Here is a 14,950-nt window from a genome sequence, read left to right as displayed (position 1 = left end):
AAAATAATTAATTATTATTTATTATGTTAAAATAATTTTTTAAATAAAAAATATAAAATTATAATTCAAAAGAAAAAGATGTTTTTTCAATACTTGTTTTTTATTATTAAAAATTTATTAAATATACAAAAAATAAAAATATTTTTATTAAAAAATATCCTTTTTAATATTTTAATAGTATTCAAACAAGATTTTATTGTTGTTGTTATTTTATGCATGTACCAATATTTCTATTCTTATTGGTTGCACAACTAAATGATCTTGATTAAATTTCAACTGTAGGAAACTTAGCTTTTGGATTGAATTTCCAAATATTAACGAGGGATATAAAAAAAATAAAACAATAAATAAATAAATTCTATTTTAAGTGTGTTTCTATATTTCTTTTTTAATAATTAGTATTTTATTGGTTTTAGTGTCTCTTTGAATTTCGTAACATTTATAAGGACTAAAAAGATGCTAATAGTATCGATCACACAGAAAAAAATAATTTTCTGTGATTTCTTATTTAGGCCAAATTTAAAAAAATATCTTAATTAAACTATTTTTAAAAAAATAACTTAAGTAATAAATGATTATATTAAAAGTACCTTATAAATAAGTTATTTTATATTTAGATTTTTAGTTTTAAAAGTTATTATTTTATAAAAATATGATAAAAAGTAGTAGTATTATGAGAGAAGTTATTTTTTTTAACTTCTCTATAAATTCCTAAATAGCTTTTTAAAAAGTTGCAATTTAATTTTGAAAATTATACTGGACATTAATATTACTACTTTTCATAAGTCAAAAATTCAAAAAAATTATTTTTAAAGCTTTTCAAACGGACTCTTATTCTTGCTTACGGACAATAAAAAATTTAAGTTGAGAGTTCTGATAACTTACCATATGAATTATATTTTTTTATGTTTTACTATGGTTTATGAATTTATTTTGTTAAAATTTAATAAAAGTACCTAATTTAGTTTATAATTATTAACAAGTTTTGTTAGACAAATAAAAAATGACATTTGCATAATTTTTATTGAATACCTATTTTGATTTCGGATAATTTTTTTAAAAGATTATGAAATTTTTAATAAAAAAGTTTTTTTTTGGTTTTTAATATTTAATTTTGTGAGACGGTCCTTTAATCAATAATCTTTTTTTAAAATATATTTATATGACATGTTAATTACTAATATATTATGTATTTAATTTTTATAAATAAAAAAATTAAAAATTATTAATATTTTTTATTTTATACAATAAATTTAATTAATATATTTAAAAAAGATAATAAAAAATTAAACGGCCTAACAATTATTTTAAAAAATAAGGAGATGACTGGTTACGGAGGGATCGTTTCGCTTTTGTGGGTTGGTCCGGTCTATTGCTCTTTCTTTGCGCCTATTTCGTTTTGGGGGGTTGGTTCACAAGTACAACCTTTGTAGCTTCATGGTATACTCATGGACTCGCAAGTTTCTATTTGAAAAGCTGTAACTTCTTAACCGTTGCAGTCTCTACTCTTACTAATAGTTTAGCACACTCTTTGTTCTAAACAAAAAAATCTGTCAATCCTTCCACGAATACCCTTAATATAAAAAAATATTGAAAGTTTTTCTTTAGAACCATAGTTATCAGTTATTAGGTCACTGAGTTATTGGTTCAACCGGTAGATTACTGATTGAACCAATTGACCCGATTTTATGTAAATAAAAAATAAAATACAGTAAAAAATTTAGAATTAAAAAATTAAAATACATATTTTTACTAATATTTTAAAAATATCTAGCTATTTTAAACAATATGGAACAGAAACAATAAGTATTTTGTTAATTTTACTCTATCATAAATATTTTTATTTTGTTTTTATATTAAAATAACTATTATTTTCGAATTTCAATAATTTATTAATTACATAAATGATAAATTGGACCCTTCGATTTATGTTTAAAAAATTAAAAAATTTGAAGTACACAAATCAGACGGAATTATGGAAGGTACATAAATTGAATCCTCCGATTTGTGTTTAAAAAATTTTAAAAATTTGAGATACACAAATCAGACCTTTCGATTTGTGTTTAAAAAATTAAAAATATTTGAAATACACAAATTAAACTGTCTGATTTTTGTACTTCTTAAAAATTGGATAATCCGATTTATATTCTATAAATTAAATCATTCCATATTTTAAAAAATACCATATTAAATCACAATTCAAAAAAATACCATTATTAATGCAGTATTAAAAATAAAAATGTGTCGAAATAATTGTCACACGAGTTTAAGATTTTTTTTTCTCTTAAATAAATAATACACAATAACGGGGGGCCGGGGCGAGTCAGAACTCAGAACGGAGGGGGTTAGTGGCTTCGAAAACAGAGGCCCCCACCGGCGAAGGAGAGAGATCGCGAAGAGAGAAAAGACGAAGAAGAGGCCGCGCCGGTCTAGAGAACAGAGAGGAAAAGAGAGGCTCGGCGGTGATAGTGTTGCTGCTGTCAGTGAAGACGTAGCAGCTCGGCAACAAGATGGCGACGCCGGAAAGATCACCGGTAGGATTCATCCTCAGAGATGGAAGAGAGGACCGGCGGCGTAGCAGAGGTATTTCTTTTTAGTTCTCTTTCAGCAAAAAAAAAAAAAAATACTATTTATGTGGTAGATTTTAGAGTGGCTGAATGAGTTTGAAATTGTTTATGGTGTGAGTGTTTGATACTTTGATTAGTTTAGTATGTGGTTTGACTTATGGCTGAATGTTTGATGGTATTGGTCCGTGTATGTGTTTTGTGAATTGGATGCAAGATGAAAAGGGTTTAAATGAACTTTTGGGACTGAATGGTTGTTTTTGTGGTGTGAATATTGGTTCGAATGAAAATATAGAGAAATAACATTTCTAAACTGAAAAGATATAGAGAATGAAAATAACTAACATTAGAATTTGGGATATAGAATTTAAGATTTTGGATTTAAGGTTTAAAATTTAGAATTTAAATTTGATAAATGTTAGGGAAACAATTTTTTTAACTAACATAAACTTTTTTGAAAATTATTTTGTTTAACTCAAACTTTAGATCCTAAATGATAAAACTTTTAACTCTAAATTCTAAATCATAAATCCTCCAAAAAGAATGAAAAATTTTAGAACTAAAGAAAAAGCCGACTAATGTTGGCTAAAAGTTGGTTCTTTTATATTTTCTCTTTAAAATTAGAAAAAAAAATGACTATTGGCTAAAAGAAAGTTAGCTCCTAGTTGAAGTCTTTTAAAATAACCAATCAAATAACTAAGCAGTCACACCAGTTTATTTTCCCGCCACTACAGCTGCATAAGCTCTTGAACACGAAAAAACAACTAAGAATCAAGGCCCCCTAAGGACAAAGCCATCGATTCATGTATTATTCAGGGCTTTTTAGGAACTTTGTTTTAACGCTGAGTAAACACCACGTGTCCTCCTCCTCCGGCCTCGGTTGTTGCTCCGCCATGTCAGTAACCCCACTCCCATCACGGTTCAACCAGAGCATGTTCAACAATGTCGTTGCCTCCAACAAGCTCATCGCCAATTTCCTTCGATTGGGTGACATGGATTCTGCTCTCCAAGTGTTTAATAATATGACAGTGAAGAGCACCGTTACTTGGAACTCTATCCTTGCTGGCTACGCCAAGAATCTTGGGGATTTTGAAGTTGTACGCCAAGTGTTTGATAAAATTCCTGAACCGAATAGTGTGTCTTATAATATCATGCTGGCGTGTTATTTGAACAATTTTGGCATCCACAGAGCCCGTGCTTACTTTGATGTAATGCCTGTGAAGGATACGGCGTCTTGGAACACAATGATCTCAGGTTATGCTCAGATTGGATTGATGGGTGAGGCGCGCATGATGTTCTTGGCAATGCCAGAGAAAAATACTGTTTCATGGAGTGCGATGGTGTCGGGGTATGTGGCTTGTGGAGACTTGGATTCTGCAGTGGAGTACTTTTATGCTGCAACTGTGAAGAGTGTGATTACCTGGACTGCCATGATCACTGGGTACATGAAATTTGGCAGGGTTGAGTCTGCTGAGAAATTATTCCAAGAAATGTCTCAGAAGACTTTGGTGACATGGAATGCTATGATAGCTGGATATGTTGATAATAGCAGGGCAGAAGATGGGTTGAAGCTTTTCAAGACAATGTTAGAGACTGGGGCCAAGCCTAATGCTGTGAGCTTGACCAGTGTGTTGTTGGGTTGTAGTAACCTATCAGCATTGCAACTCGGTAGACAAGTTCATCAGTTAGTTTGTAAATCTCCATTGAGTAGTGACACCACAGCCGGAACTTCATTGGTTAGCATGTATTCCAAATGCGGGGAACTGAAGGACGCGTCGAAATTGTTTTTACAGATCCAACGGAAAGACCTTGTATCATGGAACACAATGATTTCTGGTTATGCACAACATGGAGCTGGTGAAAAAGCTCTGGAGTTATTTGATGCAATGAAAAATGATGGCATGAAGCCAGATTGGATTACTTTTGTAGCAGTATTTTTAGCTTGTAACCATGCAGGATTTGTAGATCTTGGGGTCCAATATTTTGATGCTATGATAAGGGATTATGGAATTGAAGCTAGGCCAGAACACTATGCTTGCATGGTTGACCTTCTTGGTCGACGTGGAAGGTTATCTGAGGCAAAAGACTTGATAAAAAGTATGCCGTTTAAGCCACATCCTGCCATCTTTGGAACGCTTTTGGGAGCCTGTAGGATCCATAAGAACCTAGATCTGGCTGAGTTTGCTGCCAAGAATCTGCTTGCGCTTGATCCTAGTAGTGCAACTGGATATGTTCAATTGGCCAATATTTATGCAGCACAAAATAGATGGGAGCATGTTGCTAGGATTCGGAGATCGATGAAAGACAATAATGTAGTGAAGGCACCCGGATATAGTTGGATTGAGATAAAGAGTGTGGTGCATGAGTTTCGGTCAAGCGACCGATTGCACCCAGAATTGGTTTCTATACATAAAAAACTAAATGAATTGGAGAAAAAAATGAAGATGGCTGGCTATATTCCGGATCTTGAGTTTGCATTGCATGATGTGGAAGAGGAGCTGAAAGAACAGCTTCTTCTATGGCACAGTGAGAAATTGGCAATTGCATTTGGACTTCTAAAGGTACCATTAGGTGTTCCAATCAGGGTATTCAAGAACTTGAGAGTTTGTGGAGATTGCCACACTGCAATAAAGTACATATCAGCTATAGAAGGAAGAGAAATCATTGTTAGGGATACCACTAGGTTTCATCATTTCAAGGACGGGTCTTGCTCCTGCAGTGATTACTGGTAATCTTGCCATTATGCAACCAAAACAATGCAATTGAATTCAGTCAAAGGACATGTCTATTTAAACCAGTTAGTTCAATGAACTTCATTATACATGCCAAGAACAAAAAGTTTCACCTTAATGAATTTTTTGTTTCCACGCCAAACTGCCTTTGTTCTCCTTCATTCTCACGCCACTTCTTCCTTGTTCTCTTTCGTTTTCACCCCACTTCATCTTCTTCCTCACCTTCGTCTACTCTCATCGTTGCCGCTCACCATCGTCTCGTGCGCTCACCAGGTCATCATTCTTTGTCTCACTCTCTATCCTCTCTTTCTCACTTGTTCTCACTCGCTCTCTCTTTTCAGTGTTGAAGATGTGTATGGCTATGATGGTGATGATGAACTACAAAGGCTAATGGAGTCAGAGAAGGTATATTTCGATTTTCAATTCATTATGTGAAATTTGGGGGGTTTTGGGTTCCAATTTTGGGGTTTTAGCTTCGGATTCACGGTTGGTTCTGATTTTTAGGTGATTGACTTCTCGTGTGGTCACTTGTCTGCTTGCTAGTCTTCTTGGTGGTTACCAGGATATCCTCCATTCTTGCTAATCTTCTGATTTTTAGGTGATTGACGTCTCTTCACTTTATTGTCATAATTAATTTCCTTCCTCCCTTGTGCAGTTCTTTTAATTTCCAGTTGGTTTTGGCTACCAGTATCAACAATCTCACTTTTTGCATTAGCACTTAGCAGCTAGTAACGTTCAAAGGTCAGTTTTAAGGTGCATGTTCTGTTTCTGTAGTGTAATTAATCACTGAAATCAATTTTATTGTAGAATAATGCAGGTTGGTACATGGTTAGTGAAAAGCCATTTAACTTCTGCCAGTTTATTATTTTACCATTGTGTCAGTAACAGCGATGATTGAACATAATTCTGCAATAAAGTATAACCCAATTTGATATTTGATCTCAAGATTCTATTTTAGCCAGTGTTCATCAATAAATTTATTTTAGAAGTGTTGACTTGAGGGAAAAGAAACCAAAAGCAAAAAATGAAGCATCTTCATTGACTAATAATCCCCATTATTGTTATTATTGTTGTAGTAGAATTGTTGTTTTGTTAAATGTATGTATTTTGTGCTGATGTTGTGTTGTGTTGCTTAGATTTGTTAGCATAAGGGTGGGGGTGTTAGAGATGACGTCTTTGTTGTTTTGGTCCTCTGATTTTGGCTGTGTGTGTATGTTGTATGCTGAACTGCTCTGGGGTCTTCCCACCCTCACTTTCGATTCTTAGGTTTTGGTGAATGGTGAGTGTTGATGTATCAAATAAAAAAAAAGTTAGTGGAATTGTTGTTGTTCTGGTTTACTAAATTTTTTGCTATTGCCTAGTTGTTCTTGCTGGTTGCTGTGTTCTTGCCAATTGCCATGGTTGCTGTGTTCTTTTTTTTTTTTTTTGCAATTTGTTAACTTGTTAATCACCTAATTGCTGTTGTGTTAGACGTTATTAACCCTTTTGCTATGTTGCTATTGACTTATTACTCATTGCAGCTCCCTAGTGTTTTTGCTGATCCTTACTTTGTTATTATTGTGTTAATTTAATTGTTCTTGTTATTATATTTTGTGGTTGATTATTAGAAAATTGAAGGAAGCTTGGACCCTTCACCCTTCGGTGCGGTTCCTCTAAAAATCAGAACCAATCAAGAAGTAAAATTGCTAAGATGTGGACCCTTTGGTATGCTTCCTCAAAAAATTATGTGTAGTCTTCTACATTCTCAATTGGTTTCTACATAGTTCATGATTCCAGTATCATTGTATCACAATAATTGTTACTCATAACTGGAGCTTTACAAATGATAGTCACAAACCTGAGACATAAGGCTTTCATGTACAAAAATAAACTTTATGGCCATGACTTGCTATGACCATCATCACGGTGCATGCACATTAATATTTTGGCCATATCGTAGCTAGTGTGAGTGAGTTATATAGGACTCTATCTATATCTATATATGTAGCACTTGAAAGATATATAACTAGCTTAAGTGTTCATTTTGTGAACATTATGCCAAATGTCTCCTGCTTGGGTCTTCTTCTTCTGCTTGATTGTTTTGTTTTTATGAACCATGTTAATTTGAGCTATATCATAAACTATTGCAGCATGCCAAATATCAAACTGCCTCGTTCACAGAATTTCTTCTTTACACTAATACCCTTTTATTTGGTCATGGCTGAAGAGTAGAGGACAAATGCTGGTAGTACGGGCTGGGAATTTTGATTTTTCATTTTTCATTTTTCATTTTTGTGACCGAAGGTGTAATTGGGCTTTGTCATTTCCCACTTATGGTCTTAATGTGCTTTCTTAGCTTTCTAGCAACTTTTTCATATGCCTAGATATTTAATGTTGATCATGATTTTAAGTTTTTGGAAACTTTTCTCCTCAACTTATATAATTGAACTATTTTTTATGGTTGACTCAGAATCTCTTAATTTAAATATATTTTTCGAGTTATTTCGTTAGCTTTATAAAAATTGGTGATATGTTTAAAATTAATTTTTGAGATTAAGCTAAATCAACTTAACTATATATATTTAACAATTCAATGCACGCATGAGCTTAAATATACTTTAACCGTGTTTATCCTTTTCATTACATTCTTGACTATAGTAACTGACAGTCTTTGCTAATAGTTAATATAAAGACGTGAAACCAAACAAAAAGGTTTGTAGCATAGAACTAGTATGCTAAATCAAGTTACTAGATAGCGTATTGGTGCATTTGGCCTAATCTATTGGTTGTCTTGTTTAATGTGTGTTTCTCATTCTTTTGAGCTGCTGACCCATTTTATTTGGTGGTTTCCTTTTTCCGACTTTTTGGATTACTCTATTGAGTGTTGACTTAATGTATTTTTCTTATTGGGTTTTTTCTCTACATTTTTCTTTTTTCTAGTTACTTTTTCCTCTTATTTTTTGTAACAAAAGTAAAAAATTTTAAAAAATAAATTTAAGTAAAATTAAATAAATAATGAAATAAATAATACATTATGCTATACATATCAACTTTGCACATCTTTAATTAGAGGAGTGAGGACACATGCCAGTGAAATTTGTGTCAAAAGCTAAAATGATGACTTGGTTTTATGCTATTGATAATGTGCCATAACGTCCATAAAGTGGGGCTTGCAGTTTTTATTTAAATTTTCTATGTCAAGTGTGACCAATGTCAGCTAGCTTTATACTCATGTGATAAAGATTTAGTTTGTAACAAATATTTAATGCATTTTTATACTTTTAATTTGAATTAATCTATGAATTTAGTTACAGATAAAATAAATAAATTTAAATTATAAACCCTAATAACTAACTAATTTAACACTCTAACTTTTTCGAAAATCAGAGACAAAAAATGAGATAACTAATTTAGAAGGTAAAATAGTTAATTTATTCATAAATTTAAATTAAAGAGACTGTATTATCTTTTTATTTAGTCGTGTTAAATAGAATTATTATTATTATTATTATTATAATTATTATTATTATTATTATTATTATTATTATTATTATTATTATTATTATTATTATTATTATTATTATTATTATTATTATTATTATTATTAGGTTATGTCTAGTGTTTTTTGTGGTTCGTGAGTCTAGATCTGAGAGTCAATTCATTTTTCTTAATTTATTATTCTTCCTTGATTATTTCATAGAATAAGAATGTATTCTTCGTTTTTCAACGAAGTTGATCATTTTAAGGTACAATTTATAATTTTTTATATTATTTTTTATATACTCATTGTATTATATTATTCTTTTGATAATTTAATGATTGTTCTTACTCCAACTTATTCTTTTCGTCTAATGTTCCAGTGCAATTGTCTTTTTGTCGCAATTGTTTACAATGCACCACATTCATCAAATACCATCTCAACTTGTATTCATTGATTCGGATTCTAATTTGATGGATGTAAGCGTCCAACGAAGGGGAAGTAAACTCGATTTTTTATTGAGAAATTGTTTCCACGGAGCTTTGTAGGCTAAGTTCAAGTTCTATTCCCTCCATGCTTTATTTCTACGTCTGTCCAGAAATCTTCGAAGTGGAGCACATAATGAGATTGAATTTTCTCAATTTAAGTTCAGTTTTGGTAAATTCATGTCAAACTCGGAGATGCAATTTCAAAGGTTTGTAATATATTCAAATTTTCTTATTTTAAACATTTCGTAATTAAAATAATTTTATAATATATTGTAATTTTTGTTTCAAAAATTACCGGGCCTTCTTTTACATTAATGCAATGCCATTGAGGAGAATAAATGTCAGTTTAGTTTTTCGGTGTGACAATTCTATACCTTGCCACTAGGAGTGGTAAACGGGCCCAAACCCGCCAGGCCGGCCCGTGTAACTCGCCAAAAAGACGAGCCGAACTGGAAAATTGTGATTGCCAAAGAGTAAAAAGCTCGCCTAACTCGCACCGCTTAAACCGCGGGTTTTGGCATGGCAGGGCGGGGCGGGCTTCTCTGTCGGGCTTAGTTTTTTTTGCAAGGGATATTTTTGTACTTTTTTTTGTCAAAATCCAACTTCTCCAAACCCAACTTACAAGAGTATAAAGATGAAAATTGCGTGTTTTGGATTATATCTATGTTGCTTTAGAGACAATATTTATAATTATGTTTTGGATTATGTTTATTTTGCTTTTGAGACAATATTTATAATTGCAAAGACTTTAATGTTTGTGAATATAAAAAATATAATTTTTTATGCTTTTAGAAATTATAAATTTATTAATATGATTGTGAAATTATATATATTATTTAGTAGTTAATAATAAAAAAATAAAAGAAGAATTTTGGCAAGCTTAGCTCGCCAGCCCGCAGTTAGGCAGGGCATGGTGAAATTCTAGGATCACCTCACTAAGAGGGGCGGGCCAGCCCACCAAAAGGCGGACTTCTGGCGGGGTAGGGCAGGCTTCCTCGCTTGCCACCCCCTACTTGCCGCATTGTATGGATAGAGGATAATGAAAAATTTATATAACAAAGTGATGGTCTGAATTTGCACGAATTCTAAATATTCGAACTTATGATATTATTTCAGTTGGTTGTTGTTACGAGAATGACTCTAATCTATACGTGTCTAAGGACTAAAATAGATTAAAAATTATTTAAGTAATTTAATTCTAATATTGGCATTTGATTAAATTAGTTTTAAATTAATTTAAATTTAAATTATTGTCTCAATTTATATATTACGACTATTCTTTTTTAATATGTTATTTTTAAATTTTTGAATATGAGATTTCTTTTTTTTTTTCAATTTTTAAGTTATTTTTATTTTTATTTTCTCTCCGTATAACTAAGAAAAAAAATAATTAAGTTAAAAAAATTTAAATAATAAATATTATTTTTGATATAACAATTATTTTAATCAACTCTGTAAAATTATTGTAAACAAATAATAAAATAATTAATAATTAGGTACAATAAAATAATTGATCTTAATTTTCTTTCCTTTTTTTTCTTTTCTTTTGTTAGAAAGTGTTCTTACCTCTTAAAACCATAATTATCTATTTCTACTTAATATATTAAAATTGGATTTTTGTCCTAATTAATGAAAGTGAGGTGTCAATTCCTCATGAATTTATTTTTCCTCCAAAATAAAAGTATTATTCTCTCTTCCAAATTTATTTTATAAAAATATCTTTATTATAATTATATTACAAATAACATTTAATGAATAATGTATAATTATACTAATTTAAGAAAATATCTTTATCTATTTATTCTATTCTATTATATAAAAATAGAATTTTTGCATTTAATGATGGAACTGATATGGCATGCTCTTGAGGTGTTCAAACATTGTCAAATTATTATTATTATTATTATTATTATTAAATGCTAAAATAATTACCAAACATTGTCTACCTAACTTCAATTAGTTAACAAATTTAATTTTAGTTGCTAGATTTTATTTTTTACATAATTATGTTAATTGTCAATAATTATACATCAAATTAGCATTTAATACATAATTATATTAATTATCAATAATTTTTTATAATTATACGTTAAATCAACATTTAATACATAATTATGTTAACTGTCAATAATTTTAATTTTTAATTATTGTAATATAATTTTAAATTAATCGTAATTTTTGCCAAGTTGATATTGATATATATCTTAAAAAATTAAAACATAAATCTATGATTCTAATCATGATAAAAATGTATATGATATGATAAAGGCTTATTCAATCACGACAAATATATGATTTATAACGTAAATAATAAAAAATCAACTTAATAATAACTAATGTATATAATTATTTTTGTTCTAATAAATGCTATATATAGTATTTTTTTGTAATTCGTAAGCCTAGATCTGAGAACCAACTTATTTTTTTAATTTATTATTCTTTTTTGACTACTTCATAGAATAAAAATGTATTCTTCATTTTTCATCGAAGTTGATCCTTTTAAGGTATAATTTATAATTTTTATAGTATTTTTTATATACTCATTCTATTATATTATTCTTTTGATAATTTAATGATTGTTCTTACTCCAACTTATTCTTTTCGTCTAATGTTCCAGTGCGATTGTCTTTTACCGCAATTATTTACAATGCACCACATCCATCAAATATCATCTCAAGTTGTATTCACTAATTCGGGTTCTAATTATACGGATGTAAGTGTCCAACGAAGTGGCAGTACTATTTTACCGAAGGATGGTTGGATTTACTCACATATTATGATCAACCTAATGAAATGTGGTTAAAGTTAGTTTTTTTGGGAGAAGCACGATTTTTTATTGAGGAATTGTTTCCACGGAGTTTTGTAGGCCAAATTGAAGTTCCATTCCCTCCATGCTTTTTATGCCTGCCCAAAAATCTTCGAAGTGGAACACATAATGGGATTGAATTTCCTCAATTTAAGTTCAGTTTTGGTAAATTCATGTCAAATTCGGAGATGCAATTTCGACTATTGGTAATTGATGGTTTCAGTGGCTAAGAGAAGGGGGGTTGAATCTTAGCCCCTTTTCACTTCAGAACACTTGCTTGTATTTGATACAACTTCTGGAAATTTTTGTCTCGTCCCTAGCCACGAGACTTTTCTTTTTGTCTCGTCACTTGGCACGAGATATTTTTCGGTTTTATCTCATGTGCAGCAGAAACAGAAAATGGAGTAGAAGAGAAAGAAAAATAACACCAGATATATCCTGGTTTAGCTGCTAAGTGCAGTGCAGCCTACATCCAGTCTCCATCACAATAATGATGGAATTTCACTATAATCATCTTTGATTACATACACTAATTCTCCCTAGGAACTACCCTTCCTATCTGGGACAAGTCCAGAATTCTAAATCCAAAACTGAACTTGACTTGGTCACTGCCAAGCTTTCAACTGCTAAGTGCTAACCCAACTTGCAAAGGGATTCCCACAGAATCATGAAACACAACACAGATGTACAAAGGACCTCTAAGGACATCTATGACTTTTTCTTTTAATTTTGCACTCTCTGCCTTTTTCCGCTCTATGGCTTTTTTTCATACAAACCTCACTGTTTGCCTTTTTTTCATGAGACTCAAGGCATGACAAAATTAAACAGAAAAATATAAAACAGAATACATTGAAGGAGAAGAAAAACTGCTAGCTTAGATAGCTATGAGAACACCGTGCCTTGCACTCTCACTTCTTTTCCTTGAATCAAACCCTGACTGTTTACTCTTACTTATAGGGAGAAGTCTTCATGGTTAAAACCAAACAAACCAAGCTAATCTTCTTCTTCAAAACAGAACCGGTTCGGCCAAAGAGAGAGAGAAGAGATAACCCATGCAAAATCAAACATGCAATTACCTCTAGTCCTTCCTTGGTCACCAATCTTCATCAATCCGAGCCCTTCATCTTTTCTTGCTCTGCAAGATGAACTCCTGGCCCTTGATGCTTTATGATGATGATAGCTTCATCTGCTCCTATCTCTGCCTCTTCCATCACGTAGCCACTGTAGCTACCTCCTGTGGTGGTTGAGCAAGATCAGAGTCAAGCCATCCCTCTAAAGATCTTCTCTTTGCTGGCCAAAATCTTCTTCAACCATTTTTGGTATGGAGAAGCTAAGATCTCATCACAAAATCTTACTACAAGTGAATGAGAATCTTAGCCACCACATTTTTTATATTTTTTTGCCATCATTGTGATGGTCTTTTGGCGAGCCTTTCTTTCTTTTTGGTAGCTCAATGTAGCTTCCATGGCTGGCTGTGTAAAGACCGAAAGAGATGAAGAAAGTTGAGAGAGAAGAAAGAGAAATTTGAACATTAACTAATGAATTTTGATAAAGCAAATTAAATGTCCACTTCCCTTTGTTTCTCGGTGGTGTGCATTATTAAAGAGGCCATCAAATCAATCATCATTTCTCTCTCATGGTTCCAAGGTCTGAATTAATTCATCTTAATAAAATTTTGAATTCCATCACATGATGAATAAAGAGATCCGTTGGAAGCAAAGGAACTTTACTTTCTTTGCTAAATGGATTCAGACTATGCATTTGGTCTTTTTAGCAAATATATTAATTTGGGCTTATGGTAATGATTCAATCCGACCCAAATGATCACAAATTGCTTCAGCCACTTGATATAGGAAACTTTCAACAAGGCTGAATGCTTATAAGCATATTGGGCTTGCAATAATTTTTCTTTTCTGTTCGGCCCATTAAAAAAACTGCATCACAAAATTATTAATTAACACATGTTAGATAAAAATGAAATTAATAATTTTGTAATTAATTATTTCAATAATGTTTGTTCATCATCAAATTAAATTAGAGTTTTCCAAACTCATCAATCTCCCCCTTGATGACAAACATTATTAAAATTGAAATGAAAAGAAATCAAAGAATTAAAGTATAGAGTACTCCCTTTGAAGATTTGTATTTCTCTCCCTTTCTATTTGTACATGCCTCCCCCTTAATATATACTATCTTTACTGAAGGATTCCAACCTGTAACAATTTTATCAAGCCTAAGGCAACAATATTATTCAACATATTATATGTAGGATATTGAATGGCTTGATTTATGAGTAGAATTTGAATGACAAACAAACTTCCTTTGTTATTAATAATTTGACTTTCTGCTCAATCTACAAAGCAACTGAGTACATATCAACCAAAAAATATTTTGATGTTTCAAGAAGTTGCTATTCAATCTATTCGAAAATATTTTTCAATCAACATATCAGAGCAAAATAATCTGAGCATGGAAAATATTTTTAATCAAGCATGATCATCTCAAAACATGGCAGCTATTAGAATTTACATATCACAGCTTAAAGGAACTGCCAAAAATAAATTATTTTTAATCTAAAACACAGCAATCATATTTACAAAGATAATAAATGCATCAAATGCATCAAGCAGATCACCACAACAAGTAATTGAAACAAGAGTGATCATAAATTTACAAAGGATTTCATCCCCTGTTTTCCATGTTTGTCTTTATTTCAATTTTTCAGCCAATTCTCCCCCTTTTGTCATCAATGGGGTCTTGCAAAATAAATGAAAATAACATATAAAAGGCAGAATATTTGTTTTTCACCAAAACACAATGATCCAGTCAGCACACATGCATTTGAGCAAATGACAATCAAAGTTCAACTCGAAATTAATCAACTAACACAAAGTGCTCAAAAT

General features: G+C 31.2%; 1 protein-coding gene across 7 annotated transcripts; it reads left to right on the top strand.

Annotated features, from left to right (window-relative positions):
* The first annotated feature begins 2,328 nt into the window (after positions 1-2,328).
* Positions 2,329-7,338, top strand: LOC107466652 (pentatricopeptide repeat-containing protein At4g16835, mitochondrial). 7 transcript variants are annotated; one of them, XM_052254464.1, is made up of 6 exons: positions 2,329-2,583; positions 3,788-5,292; positions 5,638-5,701; positions 5,801-5,847; positions 5,952-6,037; positions 6,904-7,338. In XM_052254464.1, the coding sequence occupies exons 1-4, from the start codon at positions 2,554-2,556 to the stop codon at positions 5,837-5,839; spliced, it is 1,638 nt and encodes a 545-aa protein (XP_052110424.1). In that variant the 5' UTR covers positions 2,329-2,553; the 3' UTR covers positions 5,840-5,847; positions 5,952-6,037; positions 6,904-7,338. The 7 variants fall into 7 exon arrangements, with proteins under 7 accessions (XP_052110424.1, XP_052110418.1, XP_052110422.1 ...); XM_052254458.1 differs by having other exon boundaries at positions 3,299-5,292; XM_052254462.1 differs by having other exon boundaries at positions 3,299-5,569.
* Positions 7,339-14,950: the final 7,612 nt, after the last annotated feature.

Source organism: Arachis duranensis, chromosome 9 (assembly GCF_000817695.3).
Source record: "Arachis duranensis cultivar V14167 chromosome 9, aradu.V14167.gnm2.J7QH, whole genome shotgun sequence".
Taxonomy (NCBI): domain Eukaryota; kingdom Viridiplantae; phylum Streptophyta; class Magnoliopsida; order Fabales; family Fabaceae; genus Arachis; species Arachis duranensis.
The sequence above is the reverse complement of the archived record's forward strand: the minus strand, read 5'-3'. Positions and strand labels throughout refer to the sequence as shown.

What these genes read in the sequence shown, in the direction of transcription:
- LOC107466652 (XM_052254458.1), top strand. Translation starts at nt 3,368, where the DNA reads ATGTATTATTCAGGGCTTTTTAGGAACTTTGTTTTAACGCTGAGTAAA. An exon ending in TGCTCCTGCAGTGATTACTG is followed by an intron (nt 5,293 to 5,637) that starts GTAATCTTGCCA and finishes CTCTCTTTTCAG; the next exon opens with TGTTGAAGATGTGTATGGCT. An exon ending in GGCTAATGGAGTCAGAGAAG is followed by an intron (nt 5,702 to 5,800) that starts GTATATTTCGAT and finishes TCTGATTTTTAG; the next exon opens with GTGATTGACTTCTCGTGTGG.